We start from the raw sequence: 20,800 nt of genomic DNA, 5'->3' as shown, positions 1-20,800 counted from the left end.
GTTGTTTAACGGAAGCGGCATGTCGTTTCAGTTTACACGAGGTTTATTCATGGAAGATCTGTTAAAAGATAATTTAATATAATAATTAAAGTTCATATATTTATCATAAATAAATATAAAGTACTGTTAATTTTGTGAACTCATTTGTTTTATTGTTGAATAAATTTATTAAATTTATACTATAGACTAAGTGAAAGCAATTGCGATTTCTATTGGAAAGCTGCAAGCCCAGGGATCATCCTAAAATGAAATTTCTGTTATTTCAAGTTTCTTTCCTCCTCCTTTCTGTCAATCCAAAAAGGAAAATCGTAAAATGATTAGCAATGATAAATGGAGCTGGTTCGTTGATCATCCGACGTTGACTAACTGAACAGGTAACTTCCATGCACGATATCCAGAAGGGCTGAAGTTAACTACGTGTATAACAAAAATTCTTAACAAAATGTAAGAACAAAAGTCGAATTAAGGATATGAGGTTTTCATCTAGTGTAAGAATTCAAATAATAAGACAACAAAAAAGGAATAGAGAACACAAGAGATTGCAAAGAGAACTGAGAAGTTCATCCTCCTACCCTCTGTCGCCCCCTACTCGTATCAAATGTTCCAGTCTTGAATGTTGCCGCTCTTTACATTTGCTTCCAACTCATTGCAATTGCAGCCTACCCTTTTTGACAAAATATTCTCTCTTTCCCTAAACTGCTCCAGCTGAATGATCAACATTTTGATGTTGCTCTTCCTCTGTCACTGCTCTTCCATCTGCAATTCCATTACAATCCTGTCTTTGAGTCTTTCCATCCAATTTCTCCTTCGGAGAAGCACATGAAACATGGTTAGATATCCCTGGCCCATTTTCTTTATCTGTCAGTGACACTGCCTCCACTGGAAAGTTTGCTTCAATTGCTGCTGTGGATATCTGTGGAGACGACGATGCATTGCCAGAACCCGGTGGAGGAAGGAAAACACCGGTGCCAGGGACAGGAACAGGCAGGCGATTTGGAGGATGCCTTGGGGCTGCTGCTGGCCATCCAGTTGAAACTGGTGGGATAGGAACTGGTGCAGGGAAAGGCATTGGAGCTGCAACAGTGGCAGTCACAAAGAGTGGTTGAACACCATTTGGAGGGGGAATTTGCGGCCGAATGGCTGGTGCTGGCAATACACCAGTAGTCGGAACTGCTGGATAATGCTTGGGCACAGGATGACGAATATGATTTGGTGATCTACTAGGTGCTGGACCCCAGTGGGGAGATGGGGCTGCAGCAGATGAAACTAGACGTTGGCCATCACTCTGTGCATATTTTTTGGGCTGAGATTTGGTGAAGGTAACAATCATACGTTGTTTTCGGATTGCAGGAATTGCATGCTTTGCATAATCTGTGGATTTGCCTTGCATCACAAGGAGAGATCTGTTGCCATAATAAGATGATTTTGCAGGAGACAGCATCAAAAAAAAAAAAAAAAAAAGTCAGTTTCCCATCATAGTAAGTATAATCAATTTTAAATATAATCAAAATACAATGCGATGTCACTATTTTTAGAAAAAGATAAATAATAGCAAAAATTTACTTGATGAACTATATACTGGCAAGTAATAAGAAAAGAGTTGAAGGAAGTTAAACTTGATTACCCAGGTGCAAGTGGCAGCTTGAGAGAACCCTTGTAATCACCAGGCTGGTCTGCTGTAATTACTCTCCCAAAAGTCAGGTCACATTCTGTCAAGAAAAGCACAGAAATGGGCTTTCCAAACCATGGAGGCCACATGTTAGGCTGTGAGTGATCGCCCTATAGAAATTTTCCATCAAAAGATTAGACTAGCCAGCACAATTAAATGTTACTCAGAACCACTACAAAGAATAGTAGAGTCAGCGACCTCATTATATAAGTCAATTATGCAAGAGTCTGGCTTCACGGCCATAATTTGCATGTTAACAAAACGTTCAATGACATCCTGCAGCAATGTCGGGATGGATTCTACTCTCCGGTCTGAAAAATTTATTCAGAAAATTCAAAAAATAGTGTAAGCGGAAATAAATAAAATATAATTTCAGCATTGCAAAAGAAAAACAGAAGTTTGAAAATCTTATATGAACATAAGCATATAAAATGAGAAGTTTTGTGTAAGATGTAATATGCCTTTAGAAGTCCCTGCAGCATTTTCATCTTCTGCAGGTGCATCTGCTATGGGAAGACCCAGCTGAATCATCTCCCTCCCATGTCCCTTCATAGGTCTCTTGGAGACCACATATGTCTGACCTGCTTCTCCACAGACAAAGAACTCAGTGGTGTATCACATTTACAAACCAAAAGACGTGTGCCTATGAACATATATAACACATCTCCACCCACAAGATCATGGAGCTGGAGGTTATGAATAAATACATACATGGAAAGGAAAGGCTTTGCCTGCTAATTAAACTACAAAGGCAATGCCTTCACAACTTTTTCAAGTCAATTAAGTAACCTCTCCTCTCTCATTAAAAGAAAGGGAAATAGCAATAGCTGAAGCATCTTTAGTATTATGTCTGCATGTTTAACCACTTCGTTACTGTAACTTGTGCTAAGCATGTGGTTCTTGTATGCAAGATTCTATAAACACTAAAAAGTATGTACATCCTAGAAACAATTCATTTCACTTTTTCCAAAACCCCATTAGCCTGTCAACCGAAAACAACAGATGCAAGGTAGCTCTATTGAGCCAATCTGGCAGATTGAATACATAAAGATAAAGTAAAAATAAAGAGTCCCATACCCAAAATACTAAATTCCTTGACTCAAAAAGAGATTTGCACCAGGACAAACCAAAAACTTACAGTTTTGTACTGATGAAAATGAGTAGTAGCCAATGCACCAAGGCAAGTTCATTGGAAAACATTTTTGCCTACCACTTTACAGTATGATATTTCACTGGGGGAAAAAATTGGGATAACAAAGCAAAACTACCAAAATAGACAATAGTACTTTAGTTGTAATCAAAAACTACCATTAAGAACATATCAGGGAGACAGACAGTGACTTAAAAGTAGCAACTAATTGTGGCGACATTCAGGTAATAATTTGTCAAAAAGGGAACAATCACCAACCATAGTTGGTTATCGTATTTCTTCTGTACATGATTTTTACTATATTACAGTCATATGATGTGAACTACTTACATCAACATAAGCACAGTGACACTCATGTTTGCATCAATAATAGAGCAATAACACTTGTATTCAACAATCTTAACTTCAAAAACTTCTTAGACATACATGACTAGCAAACACTTCTTAGTTACTACTGCTTAATATCTGATGAAAAATCTTATAAGAAAACCAGCTTAAATTTCATCAGACCATCAAAATGGTTATTAAACAAGGGCAATATGGAAGGATACAAGAAAGGTTAGTAGGTTTTATTAACTTCTACTGTAAAGAATGATAAAACAGTGAACTTGCCTGAAAATTGTCCTCTTCTCCCAGAAGCTCTCAAATCATTGACCAACGAAACAAGCTTTGAAACTTCCACATCATCAAGCAATTGTTCATACAATTTGAGTCCATCAACCACATTGACCTAGATCAAAAGTATGCACATTTTTGAAATAGAAGAACCAAGAGAATTTAAAATAGTGATCTAAGATAAGGTATAAATTCATCCAGTATTCAAATAAACAAATGATGATAGAACTGTTACCATCTTTCCATCAACTATCTCTCCGCCAACAAATGTTTTTGGAGTGATCGCAAGAGTCTGCTTAACACTCTGATTATGGCTGGAATGTGAATCATTCTCTGGTATAATATTGCAGAATGTCTCAATAATAAAATAACAACAAAAAAAAAAAAAAAAAGAAAAATAATTACAGCATGAAACACAAGGCAATCTCTACAAATAAATAGTAATTATAGTAAAACATATATATTCAAAAGATAGTGAGTTTTTCAGTCTTCCACTAAGAAAGCAAATGAACATGTGATGCACCCAACAACCGAGTCTTCAGCAGAGAAAATTAAAATATATGAGTCTGAAATACAGTGTCAGTATGTAACCTTTAAGACTGGATTGCTCATCCACAGCCTCAGCGTCAGCTTCTAAATTCCCAGACAAGGTTTCTTCTGAATTTCCTGAAGTCTTCAAGGGGTTATCTACATGTGGTTTTGCTGCAGCATCTGTTCTCATGACAAGGAAAATAATAGTATCAACGTTTCCAAGAAGATATCTTCAAGTACACAGCTTAGTTTCAATTAGTCTGTATCTTTCATAATTTAGTAACTTGTGGATTAATAAGACAAGTACATAATGTTCCCATCAGGAAACAAAACAGAAGTAAAAAACTAAAGAATAGTAACACTAATTTGACTTCAAGACTGTAGAGAAGAAAGACTAGACTAACCAGTCAACTTTAGAAACAAAAGAGACAGAGAACAATGATAACATTCAAAATTTCCAACAAACTATCTGTGGACACTAAGATTTGCCTCTCCACACTGATAGGCTGCACAAATTTTGGCTTCTCATTTTTCTTCTATGAGCAAAAATTTGGCAATATCAAGAACATACATATTATCATATTAAAATGCAAGAAGCTGCAAGAGATGTATGACTTCACCATCTAAACCTAATACACCTATATTGCCTTCAAACCAAAGCGCTTGGGATCAAATTCCTAGGCTCTTCTAATTGATATGATTTCAGAGTAGAAAACATAATTGTACCTTTTTCCTGGAAAACAAAGGAAAAGAATTAAGAAGAACAAGAAGAAGGGTGCAAATCGTTGGTAATAAAACACTTCCCTAATCATCCTCCTTGAGAAAGTCAAATTAAAATCAACATATAAAGCTTCTTCCTTGATTTATGGAAATGCCCATTTTAAGAAATATTCGTGCATGGATAAACTTTCTTAATAAACAAAATGCTAGTTTCCTATCCGATTATATGAGCATTAAATCAAATGAAACTAAATAAAATTGCATGCTAAATATTAAACCCAGTAGTTACCTTTCTTATCCTCAGCAAGTGCTACACTCTTATCCTCCAATTTCCCACCATCAGCACCAGATTTGATCTCCTCAAATTTCTCACTCCCTCCATTACCTGAAGAATTCCCATCAAAACTATGACTTTCTACTCTAGAATTAACTGCTTCTTTTACTACTTCACCACCACCACCCTTCTGTCCTTTGTTAAACCCTGCACCTGAAAACCTTTTAAACTCCTTTCCTCCAACTTTGTTCTGATCATAATAATACCTCTGTTGCTGCTGCTGCTGCTGCTTCCTTAATGCTACCTGCTGCAATGCCAAAATCACCTCTCCTACAGAGAAATATTGCTGCATATGCAAAACAGCGTTCCAATTGCACCTCCTCTGCTGTATACACCCTACAACTAAGTCATACTCACCAGGCTCCCCAACTGCCCGCAAATGGTGGCAAAGGGAGTCAATTATAGCATTGGCGGCAGCAAACTCCCCTCTCAACCACGAAATGAACCCATCACGCTCATCCACAGGGAACCACTGCTGGCGATGGTGGTGCTGTTGGTGGATCTCATTTCCAACTCCCCCACCACCAACCCCGCCACCACCAGCGGGAAACTGCATTTTGTCCGATATAACCACATTTCCCGGTGGCATTGCCATTTGATAACCCAGTAATTAAAATTCCAAAACTACAACATATAAAGCATGACAAAAAAAAATCCCAGATCTAATTTTAATCAAATATATCACGCACTCCAAATGAAATTACAAAATCTCACTCAATTTGACCAGATCGCGTGAGAAATGAATGACCAAAAACCTCAACCAATAAAAAGAAATCAACTTGAGATATCACAAAATGTTCTTCTTAAAAATTCGCAATAAATACCACCAAATTAAGGCCTATTAAGAAGTGGATATTTAGTTTTGAACCGATCCAAAAACCAACATTAACAGAATTATCAGGTTCAGGTGCTGATTGTGGAGAATTTTAACTAAAACCAAATGTATAAATAATAGCTGAATTGTGCAGATCTAAGAAAGAGAATTTGGAGAATTAAAAAGAGAAGAACATAAATAAAAGGAAAAGGAGAAGGAAAGTGAGTTAATTGTGCGTCTTTCTCTGAAATGGGTATAGTTTAATACTTCACAGTAATGTAAAACAAAACCCAAAAAGAAAATAAAATAAAAAAGAAAAGTATAAGATCTAGGGTTTGAGTTATGGGCTTGTGAGTGTACAGGGAAGTTGAAGAAAGAAACAGCTTATAGAATACGCACCATGTTTATATGTATGTATGTATATAAATTACTTAAATATGTATACATGTACGGTCTTAAATGGTGGCTTTTAAAGAAAACCAGGAACTTTCTCTCTTTCTTTGCTATCCCTTTCTTTCTCTTGTGAGCTTTTTTTTTCTCTAAGCTGGTTTTTGGTTTCTTGAGAGCTGTAGCAGTGTGAAGAGGACAAGAGTGGAATATTTTGGATTGTAGGGGTTTTTTTGTAATTTAGGTTTTATATTTTTTTGGAGATTTATGGATTAAGAGTTTCCTAGTTTAGGGTTTAGTTGCTAGAAAAATGAGTTGCTAGTTGCTACTTTCCCTTTTAAGAGGAGTTTTCAAGTTTGGCTTTAACCACTCAAAATCTAAAAATAGTGGGATTCAAAAGAATTTGGATTTACTCCTTTTATTTCGCTCTAAATATTTTTTTTAAAAATTAAATAATTGCATTTTATGTCAGAGCTCTTCGCAAAAATGTATCATTAAAAGATATTTTTCTAATTTAATTCTACTATAATATTTGTATAATTTAATAACATTTAAATGAATTTAAAAAAAATTATATTGAAATATATATTACTAAATCTTCTTTGCCTTTTTTTTTATAAAAAATTGAATATCTTCAATCATCACTAATTACTATAAAAGATGTTTTTATATATTAAGCATAATTTTTAATATTAAATTTCAATTTTAACATCATTTTTTGTTAAAATTATTTTTAATACCAACAAAATATTGATCGAGATGAATTGCATATCCTGCTAATATAAAAAAATTATTTTATAACATTTATATGATTTATTTATAGATAAACAATTTTATAACTTATAATATTCTAATTTAATTTAATAAATAGAGTTAAATATTTTGTAATTTTAATTATGATATTAAATTTTAAATAACGACAAGTGCAGTAGCTAATAACACCCAATATTATGATAAAAATAGTTATTTCATTTTCTCAAACTATATATTTTAATGAGAATTAATTAAAAATAATAATTACATGATAAAAAATAAAACGAAGAAGAAAAGTCAAGTGGAAGCCTAGAAAAAGGATAAGTCACATGTCACTTCATAAGTAAAACATGTTTACTTAATATATTATGAATAATGCATCATGAATTTAAATTTCGCTATGCATAATTTTGCTCTCAAACTTTCATCGTTTCTACTGGTGTGTCTCTGAACTTTGCAGTTTAAATAATACACAATTAATAGAATATGCTATAATGAACTTCTCTCTAATTACCTCATATTGTCGAAGAATTGACGCCCATGATTCGATTTGTGTATGGTATCTTCAATCGAGCAGTTTGCCCATAATTGCACTCTGAAATTGAATAATCAAGGGGATAATCCATGACCAAGGCAAACCCTAGATTTAAAATCTGACCACCCAATCTTCCCTTTTTCAACAATCCTCATAATCACTCACAAAAATTTATCGCCCTTCTATGCTCGATTCAAATTTCAGGATTTGATTTTGTGAACAAAAGAGAGAAGGATCAGTAGTTTCTCTTAGACCGATTATGGAGATATAGAATGAGAAAGGATAAAGTTGTTTCTCTCTCTTCAAGTTAAAATTTAGCCATTATTTAATAAATATAGTGAACAATTAACGCAGTTAACGTGGCTCAGAAAATACGCTCTCACGCTCCAATTTACACTTGAGTTCACGCTCTTTTTATCTAACGTGGTCAGGGACATAGTTATTGAAGGAATTTCAAGTTTATGGTCATTATAAAACTTCCGCAAAGTTCAGGAGGTCATTATAAAAAACGGTGAAAGTTCAAGGACAAAATTATAATTTTAGAACATTTAAATTTGTAAAAGACAAGTAAATTTTATGTCTCGTAAGTAACGGGGTTAAATTTGGGGCATACAATTCTATGGCAGGAGAGTGGACAAGGACGGGTTGGGCTTCCATATTTGGTGATCTTATAATAGAAATTAATTTAATGTAATTAATTAAATATATATATATAATTATAGCGTGAATAATAAATAATACATAAGATTTTTTTTAAATCAAAAAATAATATTATTAAATTTTTCATAAAAACTTTGTATAATAAGTTCATCAAAATCTGACCATCAAATCTCATGATACACTCAATCTAAACTATGAAATACTATGTGAAAAATCTGGCCGAGTAATATTAGAAATTAAAACATTATAAACTCCTAAAGAAACTATAATAATGTTTAATAGTCACAACCAATGAAAAGATATATATGCACACAATGTAATTTTTTTATATATAATTAAATTAATTTAAAAATATGTTTCCATTTGTAAGTCTAAAGATTGGGTCTTCATAAAAAAGTAGCATATAATTATATTTCTCAAGCATTAGTGAAAATAGAATTTTAATTTCTACTAGTAATAATAATGGCTTACCAAACACTCCAAGTTGAAAAAATGGAGTCAAGCCTTACCTACCATTACCAATCACTACTAGCTAGTTAGTCCCAAGTCCCAATTTCAAACTATTAAAACAAAAAGGTCAATTTCTTAAAAAACAAAAAAAGGCCAATTTAATTGCCAAAAGATATATAATTTGTTGGGCAATAAAAGAAATCCTTAAATCTAATTACAATTTGCTTAAGACTTGGATTTGTTTCCATTTCTTTCAATTTTACTTGCATAAATATTAAAATAAACACATTTTAGAATTATTTTATTAGGCCTTAAATTAGTTAAATTAGAATTTCCAATCATTATCTTTATTTTTTACAAAGAATTGTAATTCCTTTTCACAATTTCAATTTTTTTCATGATAGTTCAATATCTTTTTTTCGATTCATATCTATTGTTTCAATTTCAAAGTACAAGCACCTTCCTCTATTTTCTAGTAGCTACATACTTGTGCTATGCACATATAATTTAATAAATATTAGTTTTTTAAATGTTTAAATTTAATTTTTTATATCTCATCTTTTATTAAAATATTTTTAATGTTTATATAATTGATTTTCAGATAAATAATTTTATAATTTGAAAATTGTAATTGTGATATAAAATAAATTTTTTTAAATATGTGATAACAATGTTATAAAATACAATCCTCTATTTAATTTTATTTATTTATATAAAATATAAATTTATAATTTTGAAATGACTATTTCATTTAGTGGATAAATTTTTACTGTGATAATTATTTATTTAGTCAAATGATTATTATTTTTTTCTCTATTATTGATTATTATGTCTTGACATTTATGATTTTGCATTTATTTACAAACTAATTTCAATCAATAGAAAATTAAAATAAATAATTAATAAACCATGATTATAAATTTTTAAATTATTTCAGAATCCTACGCAGCATAATTTAAATTTTATAATCTTACATGACACTGACAAATTTTGGCAATTCCATTTGGCACTTCATAGAAAAAATAAAACTTGTTATACGCGCGCACACACACGTATATATATGTATGTATATAGATTTTATTTACAATTTTAGAGTTGATTAATTATCTAGGGATTCAATCCTCACAATTGGTATGATTTATAATTTAGGAAGGGTAATGATTTTCTTAGTTGGTATATTAATTCACAAACTTGTAATTTCCTAATATACAGAAGGAAAGTTTGTTTTTGAAACATTTAACTGCAAATTTTATAATCTGATTTTAATATTTTATGTGAATCAATTAATGAAAAACTAATTCCATTGTTGTTTTTTACTATTTGAAATACAATAAATATATCACTCGTATATATTGGCTAAATTTGATATTTATGGATATTAAATATAAATTTCTAGATTTGCTTCCTTATAGGAAAAAAAAAATCAGTGAGCCACTATCCTAAAGAATTACAAGTGAGCCACTAGGCACTAATACAATAACTGGTCTATGTTATAGAAAAGAGGTAAATTTTTTTTTTAAAAAAAAAAAGAAAAATATTACATATGCAATTGGTTATTTTGATTCTGAACCGAATAAAAAAAAAAAAAAAAATCGAAGTTTCTGTTGCTTCTTCTTCCTCACAAGGAAAACGTGTTCACCGTTTTTTACTTACTATTTTAGCTTCGCAAGGTACAGTAAGTATTTAATGTTTTTTAGTTTGTATTTCTATTCTTTTTTCACTGACTTTAAATATTCAACGACATTTAAGTGTATAAAAAAAAAAAAAAAAAAAAACTATTATAGTGAAATATTAATGATCTGATCCTAATTGTTTTAAAAGCTAAAATGTACAAATTCATAAAATTCACTCGTATCTTCATGATAAAAAGTTTTGTAAGGATCTATTACTATTATCTTTTAAAGTTATCATATATTATGGTACACTAAGGGTGTAAACGAATCGAGCCGAATTCGGCTCGAAAATTAATGAATCTGAATATTTAAAACTCGAGTTCAATTCAAAAAATTTTGAGTTCGGACTCGACTCGAATAAGTCTGAAATATATATATATATATATATATATATATATATATATATATATATATATATATATATATATATATATAAATTCGAAAAGCTTTCGAGATCATTAGTCTCGAACTCGGTCTTGATTTGAACTGAGCTTGAATAGCTCGATCAAGAAAATGAAGATTGAAAGATCTATTCTTCTCCTCCTCTTACGCAAATACCACTGATCCAATCTCTCTTACCTATGCTATTTCAGCCCCTCCCGTGGGCGATTGAGGGGTGGACACAACGGTGCACCTCTTATCATAAAACAAAGAAGAAAGCCAATCTAGATATGAGTTTAGAGCATAGGAAGTCGCGCATTCCGAAACAAATGACAAACAAAAAGGCTCTGCTCATATACGGCCTTAGAATGTACTATACACAAATAATAATAATTTTTTTAATTTTATATACAAAATATTAACTTGATGCATAATTAATATAATTTTTAAATGTACTTTTCATATATTGAATGAATATTTGATCGATTTAATTTAACAAATTGAAGTATTTAATAAAATAATTTTACAAATTATAGTATTTAATGAGTATAGTTTTATAAATTAAATTATTTAATAGGTTAAAATAAAAATTAAAGATGCCATAATTTTTTTTATGTATAGAAATAAATTTATGCATTTAGTCAAATTAAAATAAAAGACTGATGTTAGTAAAAGGAAAAAAAATGAAAATATAAGTGAAATTGGATTGTAGATTTTATTATTTATTACTTGCTCTATCCCAAAATATAAGTCATTTAATATTTTTTATAAAAATTAAGAAAATAATTAATTTTTCTAAATTATAACAAAGTTAATTTGATCAAAATAACATTTATCTTAAAATTAAGAGTAACTTATATAAATGTTAATTTATAATTTTAATTATTTTAAATTAATTTTTAATATTAGAATGAACCAACAACAAACCAATGAATTGATTGAAAAATATTTTTTAATATATTTTTTTATTTTTCCATGATCGTCCCTTCTCATAATTTTAATCTTATACGAATTGTTCATTAAATCGGAGTGTGCATTATTACTTCACCACTCTCAGCAATTTAATATTTTTCCTTTGGTTTTCTCAAAGTAAGTCTTCTTCTGTAAGTGACGAAAGTGACCCACTTGCTCCAACAACACTACAATGAAGTGAAACGGAAAAGAAGTTGTATGTCAATTTGGGGTTGGGAAATTTGGTCTTGAAACGGAAAGAAGTTGTGTGTCAATTTAGGATTGGGAAATTTGGTGAGGTCTGCGAGTAGTCTTGGCGGTCAATGCCAAATTCTAAAAATAGCAGGGACTAGCTATTATTGATTCTCACATGTGTCGTGCGTATATAGAAGCAGCTGGCACCCAAACACACTGCAATTTCGGGTAGGAATCTAAACGCATTTCTCTGGCAGTCTCTCTTTGGAGAAACAAATTCTTCTCTTTCTCTGAAAGCGACAATGGCTGCTGCAACTTTCCTATCACAATCCTCTCTCCTTCAATCGAAATCCTCTTTTTCTCTCAAAACGCTTCAGAACCCTCCTCTATCTCGCGCCTTTGCTCTCTCTCGACCATTAAGTAATATCCTTTCAACCTTTCTATTTCTTCCTTTTTAGCTTCTTATTGGTCTTGTATTTGCGTGTATGTGCATGACTCTGTTTATGTTTTTCTGTTTTTTTATTTCTTGTCATTCTTTCAAGAATTGAGTTTTGTGGCCAAGAGGGAAAATGGGTTTGCTGCAAAAGGTACAGTGGCTGTCACAGAATCGAATTCGTTCTCCGTGGCTTCAAATAGTAGGGAGATGAAGAACCCCATTATTGTCATTGATAATTATGATAGCTTCACTTATAATCTCTGCCAGGTTTGGTTCTCTCTATTGTTAGATTCTGACTTGGTACTTGAGAATTTTGATTTTTCTGGGTTCTGCAATGTCAATTTGATTTGCGGGTTCTTGCATTTTACATGGCGGTGGGGGCGGCTAGAATTCTCTATGAACTGTTTGCATGTTGAGAAAATGTATGAAAGTATGTTATTAATGGTAGGATTTGAGTTTGCACTTAACCGTCGATTTAAATGTAAAATCAGGCCCTTTCTGGTTTAATGGGAGAAGAAAAAGAAAAGAGAGAATATGTTAGGAACATAGTGAGATTATGTATATTCTGAAGCAGCAATAGTTTGTACCCTGATTTAGATTCCCGTCGTCCTCAAAGGGATGCTTAATTTCCCTGTCCAAAAATTGTTGCTTTAAGTGATTTCTATTCATATGTGCATGGGCAAAGTTTCTTCTTTTTTTTTTTTAATATGTTTCTACTGAATTTCTAATCATATATGCATTCACGACAGGATTTGTATTTTTTTTCTACCATATGCCTTAAACTGAATTTCTGATCACATTTGTGTTTGAGTGCAGGGGTTTTACAAATTTGTTCAAATAATTGTACCTTAACTGAGTTTGTAAACATATGCGCACGCATGGAGGAATTTTTTAATATTTGAGTTTTGCTTGAATTTCTAATGACATGCACATAAGTGCACATGCGATTTTGGCAAGTTCTATGTTAGTTTCTTAGCTCCTGTAAAGTAAGTGCAAGTACATTTTAGCTGTGTTCCATGTCTATTTAACATGGTGAATTTCATCAAGTGGATTAACCTTAAATTGAGGTTGTGTAAGTATAAGCAAAAAGGCTAAGAAGAGCTTGACATTTCGACATTTCGACATTTCAAGAAAATGAATAGACCGTTGTCCACAGCCAAGAATTACTTGTCAGTTACTCAATTATTCATGTTGAAGTGAACATGAACAAGTCCACTGGCACCACGTTTAATGCCATATTCATGCATTGATTCCTTGGATCTTGTTTATAGTCTTTTTGGTTTGTAGTGGGAATATACTGTCTGTGATTTTTCATAAAAACCCTTTCAAAACTTTTTCAGTTAAAAGCGGAAAAGACGACAAAAAATTGATAATTTTGTAAAGTCTTAACTTCATAAAGAGTTTTGTCGCGTGGCTTAGGACCTTTCTATATTGTTAACAATGTTGCTTAATCAGTTTCCCAACTGTTTTTGACTGTACACATCCCTCGTCTAAATTTGTTTAATTTGTTTTTTATTCAAAATCTCCAATCCTAATACCTTGTGATTCATGTAGTACATGGGAGAGTTGGGTTGCCATTTTGAGGTTTATCGAAATGATGAGTTAACTGTGGAAGAGTTAAAAAGGTAAGAATTTATATTTAATGCATACAATGGTATATAGTGATCCTTACATCACACACAACTGGAAATAACACTCTAGAATAAGTTATCTATGAGGTGTTCATTTCACTCACTGATCATATACGTAACTTTTGCTCTGAAATTTAATAGGAAAAATCCAAGAGGGGTGCTTATCTCCCCAGGACCAGGTTAGTGTTTTGCTAGTGTTTTTTTTTTTTTTTTTTTTTTTTAATGATGCGCTGTTAAAGTTCTGGTGGACCAAATTGAGGAAAGCAAAAACTAAACATTACATTTCCTTTTGTAGGCACACCGCAAGATTCTGGAATATCACTGCAGACTGTCTTGGAGCTTGGACCTCTTGTTCCTTTATTTGGTGTGTGTATGGGACTGCAATGTATTGGAGAGGCTTTTGGAGGCAAGTCTTATAGGACAGTTGAAAGCTCTTACAAACATCATCATGTTTTATCCTACTTCTACATATGATAGTGGCAGAGGAAATTTTAAATGCATTAAGCATTTATTTTTAACTCTCATCAGTTACTGTTTTGAGCTTTCTTTTCATAATTCTCATCACCTTGTATTGTTACAGGGAAGATTGTGCGTTCTCCTTATGGTGTCGTGCATGGGAAAAGTTCTCCTGTGTATTATGATGAGAAAGGGGAAGATGGCTTGTTTTCTGGGTTAGAAAAGTAAATACTTTTTCATTCAAGACATTTATCTTTTCTCATTATGAAAACTGTTCAAAATACATGCTTCATGTCATCTTGCCCCTGGTTGTTATATGCTGAAAATGGAATAAACTTTTGTCATATGTTACACGATTCTTTTGATTTTTCATTTCTCTTTTCCATTTTGTGCTTGAAATCTTCCTTCTCTGAAAGTTTTTTGCAATTTTCTTCCAAAATTAGATTGAATACACATATTATCCTTATGCATCTTCTAGACTGTATGTGTTTATTCTTTGAAGTGCTTGTTATCTTGCTGAACTAGTTATGGTCTAGAACATTGTGCTTATTTAAAGGTATGAAAAAAATGTCAATTTATTTTCTCAGATTTAAGTGAATTTGCAGTTGCAGTGCTAGTGAGATACACAAGGATTTCTTTCGGTAGTGGGATTCTTCTTCTTCCTCCTTTGTTTCCTTTCCCTTGAAGATGTAAAACTCACATTGTATTATCTGCATATAAGTGAGGAAAACATATTAGCTTAAGTAGTTACTGACTTTCCTTATTACCGGCTGGTGGCATTATCTAGAAGTCCATTAGCTTGTTAAAATAGTTCATTTTGCCAGAAACTCCTCCTGAGTAGCTTTATGTTGTAATGATTATAGGCTACAAATTAGTATATCACTGGAGCACTATTTATATGTCATCTATAACTTTCCAACTTTCTATAAAATTGTGTTCCTTGATGTCAGTATATGAGATGGAATTGTTTAGTACGTCTCACTATCAATTTTTACCTTTACCAGCCCTTTCACTGCTGGGAGATATCATAGCCTTGTGATAGAAAAGGACAGTTTCCCGAGCGAAGAACTCGAGATTACAGCATGGACAGAAGATGGACTAATAATGGCTGCTCGACACAAAAAATATAAGCATCTTCAGGTGAGATTTCCCTTTCCCTTCGCTCTATATTAAAAAAGAAATTTGACTCTGCATGGCACTGGCTTAGGTATATGTTCCTTCATACAATTACTTGGCAAACTTGAGTAAGGAACTATCAAAGATCAACGATTTGCTTATTTTGATATGATATATAATTTCTACCTTTTAGCTACTCTATAGATATAACCAAATATGTCAGCATAAGCTCAAACTGAAAATGATTGAGAAATACAGGGGGTGCAGTTCCATCCAGAAAGCATTATAACATCGGAAGGCAAGAGTATCGTCCGCAATTTCGTGAAAATGATAGAGAGAAAAGAGGCTGAATCTCAGAACTAGTATAATGTCATCCAATAAATAGAAAAATAGGGAGGAAAGTTTAATCTTTGTCCTGATACTTCTCTTTACCCTGTGTGTCAATGTTTTGCAACTTTTAAGTCTCATATAATTTCTATAATTTTCAGTTTTCAGTTGAGACTATTTGTGGAGCTTTTTCTTTATGGTTAGATTTGTGAAGACAGAGCTTATTATTAGCTGTTGAAAGTTGATTTTCAACTGCTGACAGCTTGACTTGCCATTGCTTTTTGCTTTTTTTTTTTTTTTTCTTAATTTTCCACAATAACAAAAATTATGCATTTTTCCTTGGGATGCTCTCAAAGCGTTTTTTGCTGCGAGTATATAGCATTTTCCAATAACTTGTATTTTGAACCCACTTTATGAGATGCTTTTATGCACTTTATTACTGCTGCTAATTGACATTTGACAACCCCATTAGCAACTGATTAGTATTGCTCTTTTTAAGACAAGACTTTGATGAAGATTCTTCAATTTATGTCTCCCAACAATTTCTTTGTAATTTTATGTATTAGATGGAGAGATTTCCTCAGATTTAGTTTAGTGCAAACATAGCCTAAATCAGCTATTATGGTAGGCCCTGAATTTATTTTCTTTTGGTCTCAGAATCTTCAATTTGATAATTTATTTTATTTTCTGCACTTTTATTTTTGTCTGTATATTGTCTTTTTGTCTGTAAGTTTTTATTAATGAGAAAATTTTGAACTCTAGTTCGGTTCGAGACTTTGAATGAATTCAATTCAAACTTGCTTATTTCGAATCGAATATTTTCAAATCTTTTTCAAGTTGAGCACTAGAAACTCATGAGTTGGTTCAATTCATTTACAAGCTTAAAATTAAATAAAAGCAATAATCAATCAATCATAGAGTTAAGAAAGGAGGTAGCTGATTGAGAAGCACATGTGGTACATTTATCTTGAGAGGAAAAATAATTTGATTGATACAAAGCTTGAGAGGAAAAATAAAAACAATAGCAAACGGATGCTTTGCTTGTACATTTATCTTTATAAATCTGACCTTTTCTTTTAACTTCTGCCATAATTTGGGAAATTTATTATTTTTGTCTAATCTAAAAATGTCTTTGATTGCTTAAATTATGTCTCACTATCTAAATATCGTCTTTAACCCCAGAATAGAAATACGTGTACAAATAAAAATTTATAAATAAAATCAAAGTAACTGAATTAAATTTTAATTTTAAGTATTGCTTCTGAATGAGGAATTTCGTTGTTTGGAATCCTTTTGTTTTCTTTTTGGCAAGAGATCGATTATTGAATCAGAGCATTAAATTAAATTAAGTAGCTTTTTCTTTTTCTTTTTTTTTTTTATTTTATCTTTTGCAGCTTATAAGAGAAGAAAACGCGTCTGGTTGAATTTAATAATTCCCTTAACAAAACCAAGTTAAATACGCAACAGAATTTGTCAAAACATCTGAAAATGACGATTCTTTACCCAAATAAAGTTTGAATGAGACCCTCTTTTATCTCAAATTTTATTAATCAGAAATATATAAAAACTTCACTAATTATTTAATTTTATTTTTCTTCCTCCAAATTATAATATAAAAATATCATTTTTTTAAAAAAAATTAAAATCTTATAAAGTAAAATTCATTTTCAAGAAACACTAAAAATAAAAATATTTTTACTTAAATATAATATCAGAAAAATTGGAAACACCGAGAGAAGAGCAAATTGCAAAACAGAATCCTCAAGACCAGCCTTAGAAACCTAACCTGTGAACAAAACAAAGTTATTTCAGTATTTTATTTAATAATTTACTTGCCTTCAAGCCTCCATCAATCCTCATATGTAACCAATCTTGGATTCCAACTAACCCTGGACAAAATGTCCTCCAAACATGATAAGTCTGACCTTTTACAAAATAACAGACACCCACAGGGGACCCAAACAAACAAACTGTGGACTTTCAAAAACATTATCTGAGCATGCTTGCTTATGTTCCTGCTTGGACTATAATATAATAGAACAACCATTGAAGAAGAAATCATAATACAGGACAAAAGATGCTTGATTGATGACATTCATTTTGGTGCAAAATATAGAGTAAAAACCCCACCAAATTGCATATGCTAGTATTATTTATTAAACCCTCAAAAGTACAGAAAATCATCACCAATTTCAATTTGTAAAGCCAAAAGACAACATCAATGATCAAATGAAACAACTGGAAGCTAAAGGTGTGAACTATACACATACCCAACCCACCCCACCCATCCTCAACCATATGATCAACTTCCCTACCACCTCCCCCAAAATAAAAATCTATGCTTTTTCTCAATATTCACAAAAAATAACTTAACCCAATTAAAATCATAGCATATTTTTTAATAAAATACCAATGATCCCCCATTATCAATGATGCAGGTGTTGGACTTCCTTGAATGGGCAAGGCCTCGGCGTTGCTTGATCAGCTACGTTGATGGCGTTTCCCACGATGACGTCGGCCTCCACCGAATGTAACTGGATCAAATGATTTCAGTCGTTCAGCTTCACGGGGATTAATGACACACTCTGATGGAGGAATCTTGTAACGAGCTTTATCATAGCAGTATGAATATGTCATGAACTTTCTCCTAAAGCTATTCATTTGAATTCTTTGCAAGCGAGTGACGCCAGTAGGGACTGCTTGAGAATTCTGTAGAGTGTCACATTTTGATATCTGCTCAATTGGATCAACAGCACATCCATGTAGGACAAAGTCGGAGAATTCCGTTACATAAGGGGCATATTTGTAATTTACTCTGTATTTTCCTCCATTGGTAGCCCAATCAGACCCATCCCATATTGTTGCATACAAGGACATCGGCTTGGAAGGGAAATCACCCCCCATAGACTCTGTTCTTTTCACCTCTCTAATGGTAACATTGTCCACATAAAATCTAGCAGGGAAAAGGAATAAACACCACAAAATTAGAATTATTGTTAAAGCATAAATGGGTATTAATCTAAGAAATCTACTATTAATTAGTACTACTTTATTTGTTCTAGTTAGTTCTTGTTAGCCTCTATTAACAACACAGAAAATTGAGGAAAAAGGAGGTGTAAAAAGAAGATTGTAAACCTAACCAACAAGATTCTTCGTTGTTTTTAGTCTTCCTTATACCTAAGAAATTACATCAAACAATCTAAAGAGCAAATACTTGAGCCTCCATCACATCGGTGCTTTTGTTTTAATAGAATCTTACACTAAATAAAAGATCTTGTAATTAAATCTCAAATCTTATCCACCCTTTCTCAACAACCAAACAAACTATTAACCAAATTTAAGTTAGACCTTAAAAAAGGAAAAATGACATTGATAAAACAGGAGCATGTAACTAAAGGCAAAAAAACAGAGCACTTTCTGTACTAATACCCTAAAAGAAGAAACTCTGCTTCTGCCCTACAACGGATGCATCAATATCAAAACCCCTAAAAGAGTAAATTCCACACAGTAGAACATGAACTCATTAGTGATAAATTGGTGAAGCACAGCATCAAATTAGCTGTCTTTATAACGAATAACATCAAACAAAAGAAAAAGGGTAAAATTATTAAAAAATACCGAGAAAATCAAAGAAGGTGAAGTGGGGTTTTCACTTACATGATCTGTGAATCAGTCCACAAAATACTGTACTGATGGAAATCATCAGAAGGATCAAACCAAAGGTTGTATCTTTCTTCTCTTCCAACGCTTGTGCTACCATTGCCATAAATATTTGTTTGTATTCTCCAATCCTTGCCTCTTATATTACCCAAGAACTCAAAATCAATCTCATCATGGTTCTTTTCAAATATATCACCATTTGACATCTACAACAATCAAATATTTGAAACTTATCAGCACAAATAAGCTCGGCATGGAAGTGAAATAGTGAAGAAACTAGAGAGGTAGTTATTGACTATTCTTATCATTTGGGATGGATAGACTTTTAAAATTGGCCTTTAAGGGGATTATTAAGAATAAGTAATTAATCAAATAATATGACACAAGAACAACATGTGAGCTGATGACGAAAAAACATGCAAAAGTGTATAGCGTATAGACCCGTCTGGCTGCAATGGTGGGTTCTGATTTTCCAACTTAAAGTTCCAAAAAAAAATTAAGGATAATTGTAAAAAATGAAGAGAAATTCATGTGGGTTTTTTTTATTAAATCAAATTAAAGAGAAATCAATCTAAGCCTCACTGATTCAATAAAAAAAAAATACTAGACTTCCATTTAAAGATTAAATAAACAAGTTTGTTAGATTCAAAAAATAAAAAATAAACAACTTTGTTAATCAGATAACTCACGTAAAAGGCAACCACAACTCCAGCAGTATAATCTGCAGGCAATTTGATAGAAGCACTGAAGTAGCCATGTAAGTATAGGTCCTGAGAAACGAATCCAGACCCTGTTCAAAGCCCAAATTCTCAATCAAAAACTCGAAAATTGTAACTTTAAAAAAAAATATAAAGACAAATTTCACAGTCAGGGACAAAACCCAAATACCAAAATCAATAGTAAAACTCAAAAAACGCAAAATAGAGGACCTGTCCTTTCATCCAGTAATAAATGGACTCTCTTGCCATCTTTATGAATAACCAAATTATCATCCCCAAAAAGATGAGTGTACCCTTCATCAAATGATATAATAGGTAAAGTTCTTTGAGACCCAGAAACGAGTACAGCAAATAAAGATAAAATCAAGAGAAAACCAGAACTCAAACAAGAAGCCACCATTTTTAAATTAATGGTGCGTTCGACTGTTGAGTAAAAATATTAGGACTCTCTGTTTCTTGTGTGAATGGAGAAATATATATAAGGAAAAGAGAGAAAAAAAAAAAAAAAAAAGTGATGAGAAAGGAGAGAGAAGTGTGTGGGCGAATATCTCAAGAGAGTTTAGAGAGGGAGATGAAGAAGGAGAGGAAGAGAGAAAGCCAAAAAGGTTAATGAAAGAAGAAAGAGAATAGGGAGGTC

The 20,800-nt window shown here is 32.1% G+C and overlaps 3 protein-coding genes across 3 annotated transcripts; 1 reads left to right on the top strand and 2 right to left on the bottom strand.

Annotated features, from left to right (window-relative positions):
* Positions 1–404: 404 nt before the first annotated feature.
* Positions 405–6,534, bottom strand: LOC105634169 (hydroxyproline-rich glycoprotein family protein). The gene is made up of 8 exons (XM_089716366.1): positions 4,975–6,534; positions 4,026–4,145; positions 3,670–3,767; positions 3,432–3,549; positions 2,131–2,250; positions 1,868–1,980; positions 1,625–1,779; positions 405–1,403 (listed from the first exon to the last, which is right to left on the bottom strand). Exons 1-8 carry the CDS (start codon positions 5,612–5,614, stop codon positions 692–694), a joined length of 2,076 nt encoding a protein of 691 aa, XP_089572492.1. The 5' UTR covers positions 5,615–6,534; the 3' UTR covers positions 405–691.
* Positions 6,535–11,796: 5,262 nt separating this feature from the next.
* LOC105634168 (anthranilate synthase beta subunit 1, chloroplastic) lies at positions 11,797–15,961 on the top strand. Its single transcript, XM_012216982.4, has 8 exons — positions 11,797–12,238; positions 12,361–12,521; positions 13,809–13,879; positions 14,027–14,064; positions 14,181–14,291; positions 14,466–14,565; positions 15,346–15,481; positions 15,716–15,961. The coding sequence occupies exons 1-8, from the start codon at positions 12,121–12,123 to the stop codon at positions 15,818–15,820; spliced, it is 840 nt and encodes a 279-aa protein (XP_012072372.1). The 5' UTR covers positions 11,797–12,120; the 3' UTR covers positions 15,821–15,961.
* Positions 15,962–17,897: 1,936 nt separating this feature from the next.
* On the bottom strand, positions 17,898–20,800 carry LOC105634167 (putative xyloglucan endotransglucosylase/hydrolase protein 28). The gene is made up of 4 exons (XM_012216981.4): positions 20,374–20,800; positions 20,134–20,234; positions 19,442–19,650; positions 17,898–18,737 (listed from the first exon to the last, which is right to left on the bottom strand). The coding sequence occupies exons 1-4, from the start codon at positions 20,561–20,563 to the stop codon at positions 18,266–18,268; spliced, it is 972 nt and encodes a 323-aa protein (XP_012072371.1). The 5' UTR covers positions 20,564–20,800; the 3' UTR covers positions 17,898–18,265.

Source organism: Jatropha curcas, chromosome 11 (assembly GCF_041381405.1).
Source record: "Jatropha curcas cultivar XTBG-Jc1 chromosome 11, XTBG_Jcur_1.0, whole genome shotgun sequence".
In the NCBI taxonomy this organism is placed as follows: domain Eukaryota; kingdom Viridiplantae; phylum Streptophyta; class Magnoliopsida; order Malpighiales; family Euphorbiaceae; genus Jatropha; species Jatropha curcas.
Note: the sequence above shows the minus strand (reverse complement) of the source record. Positions and strands in the feature narration are given on the sequence as shown.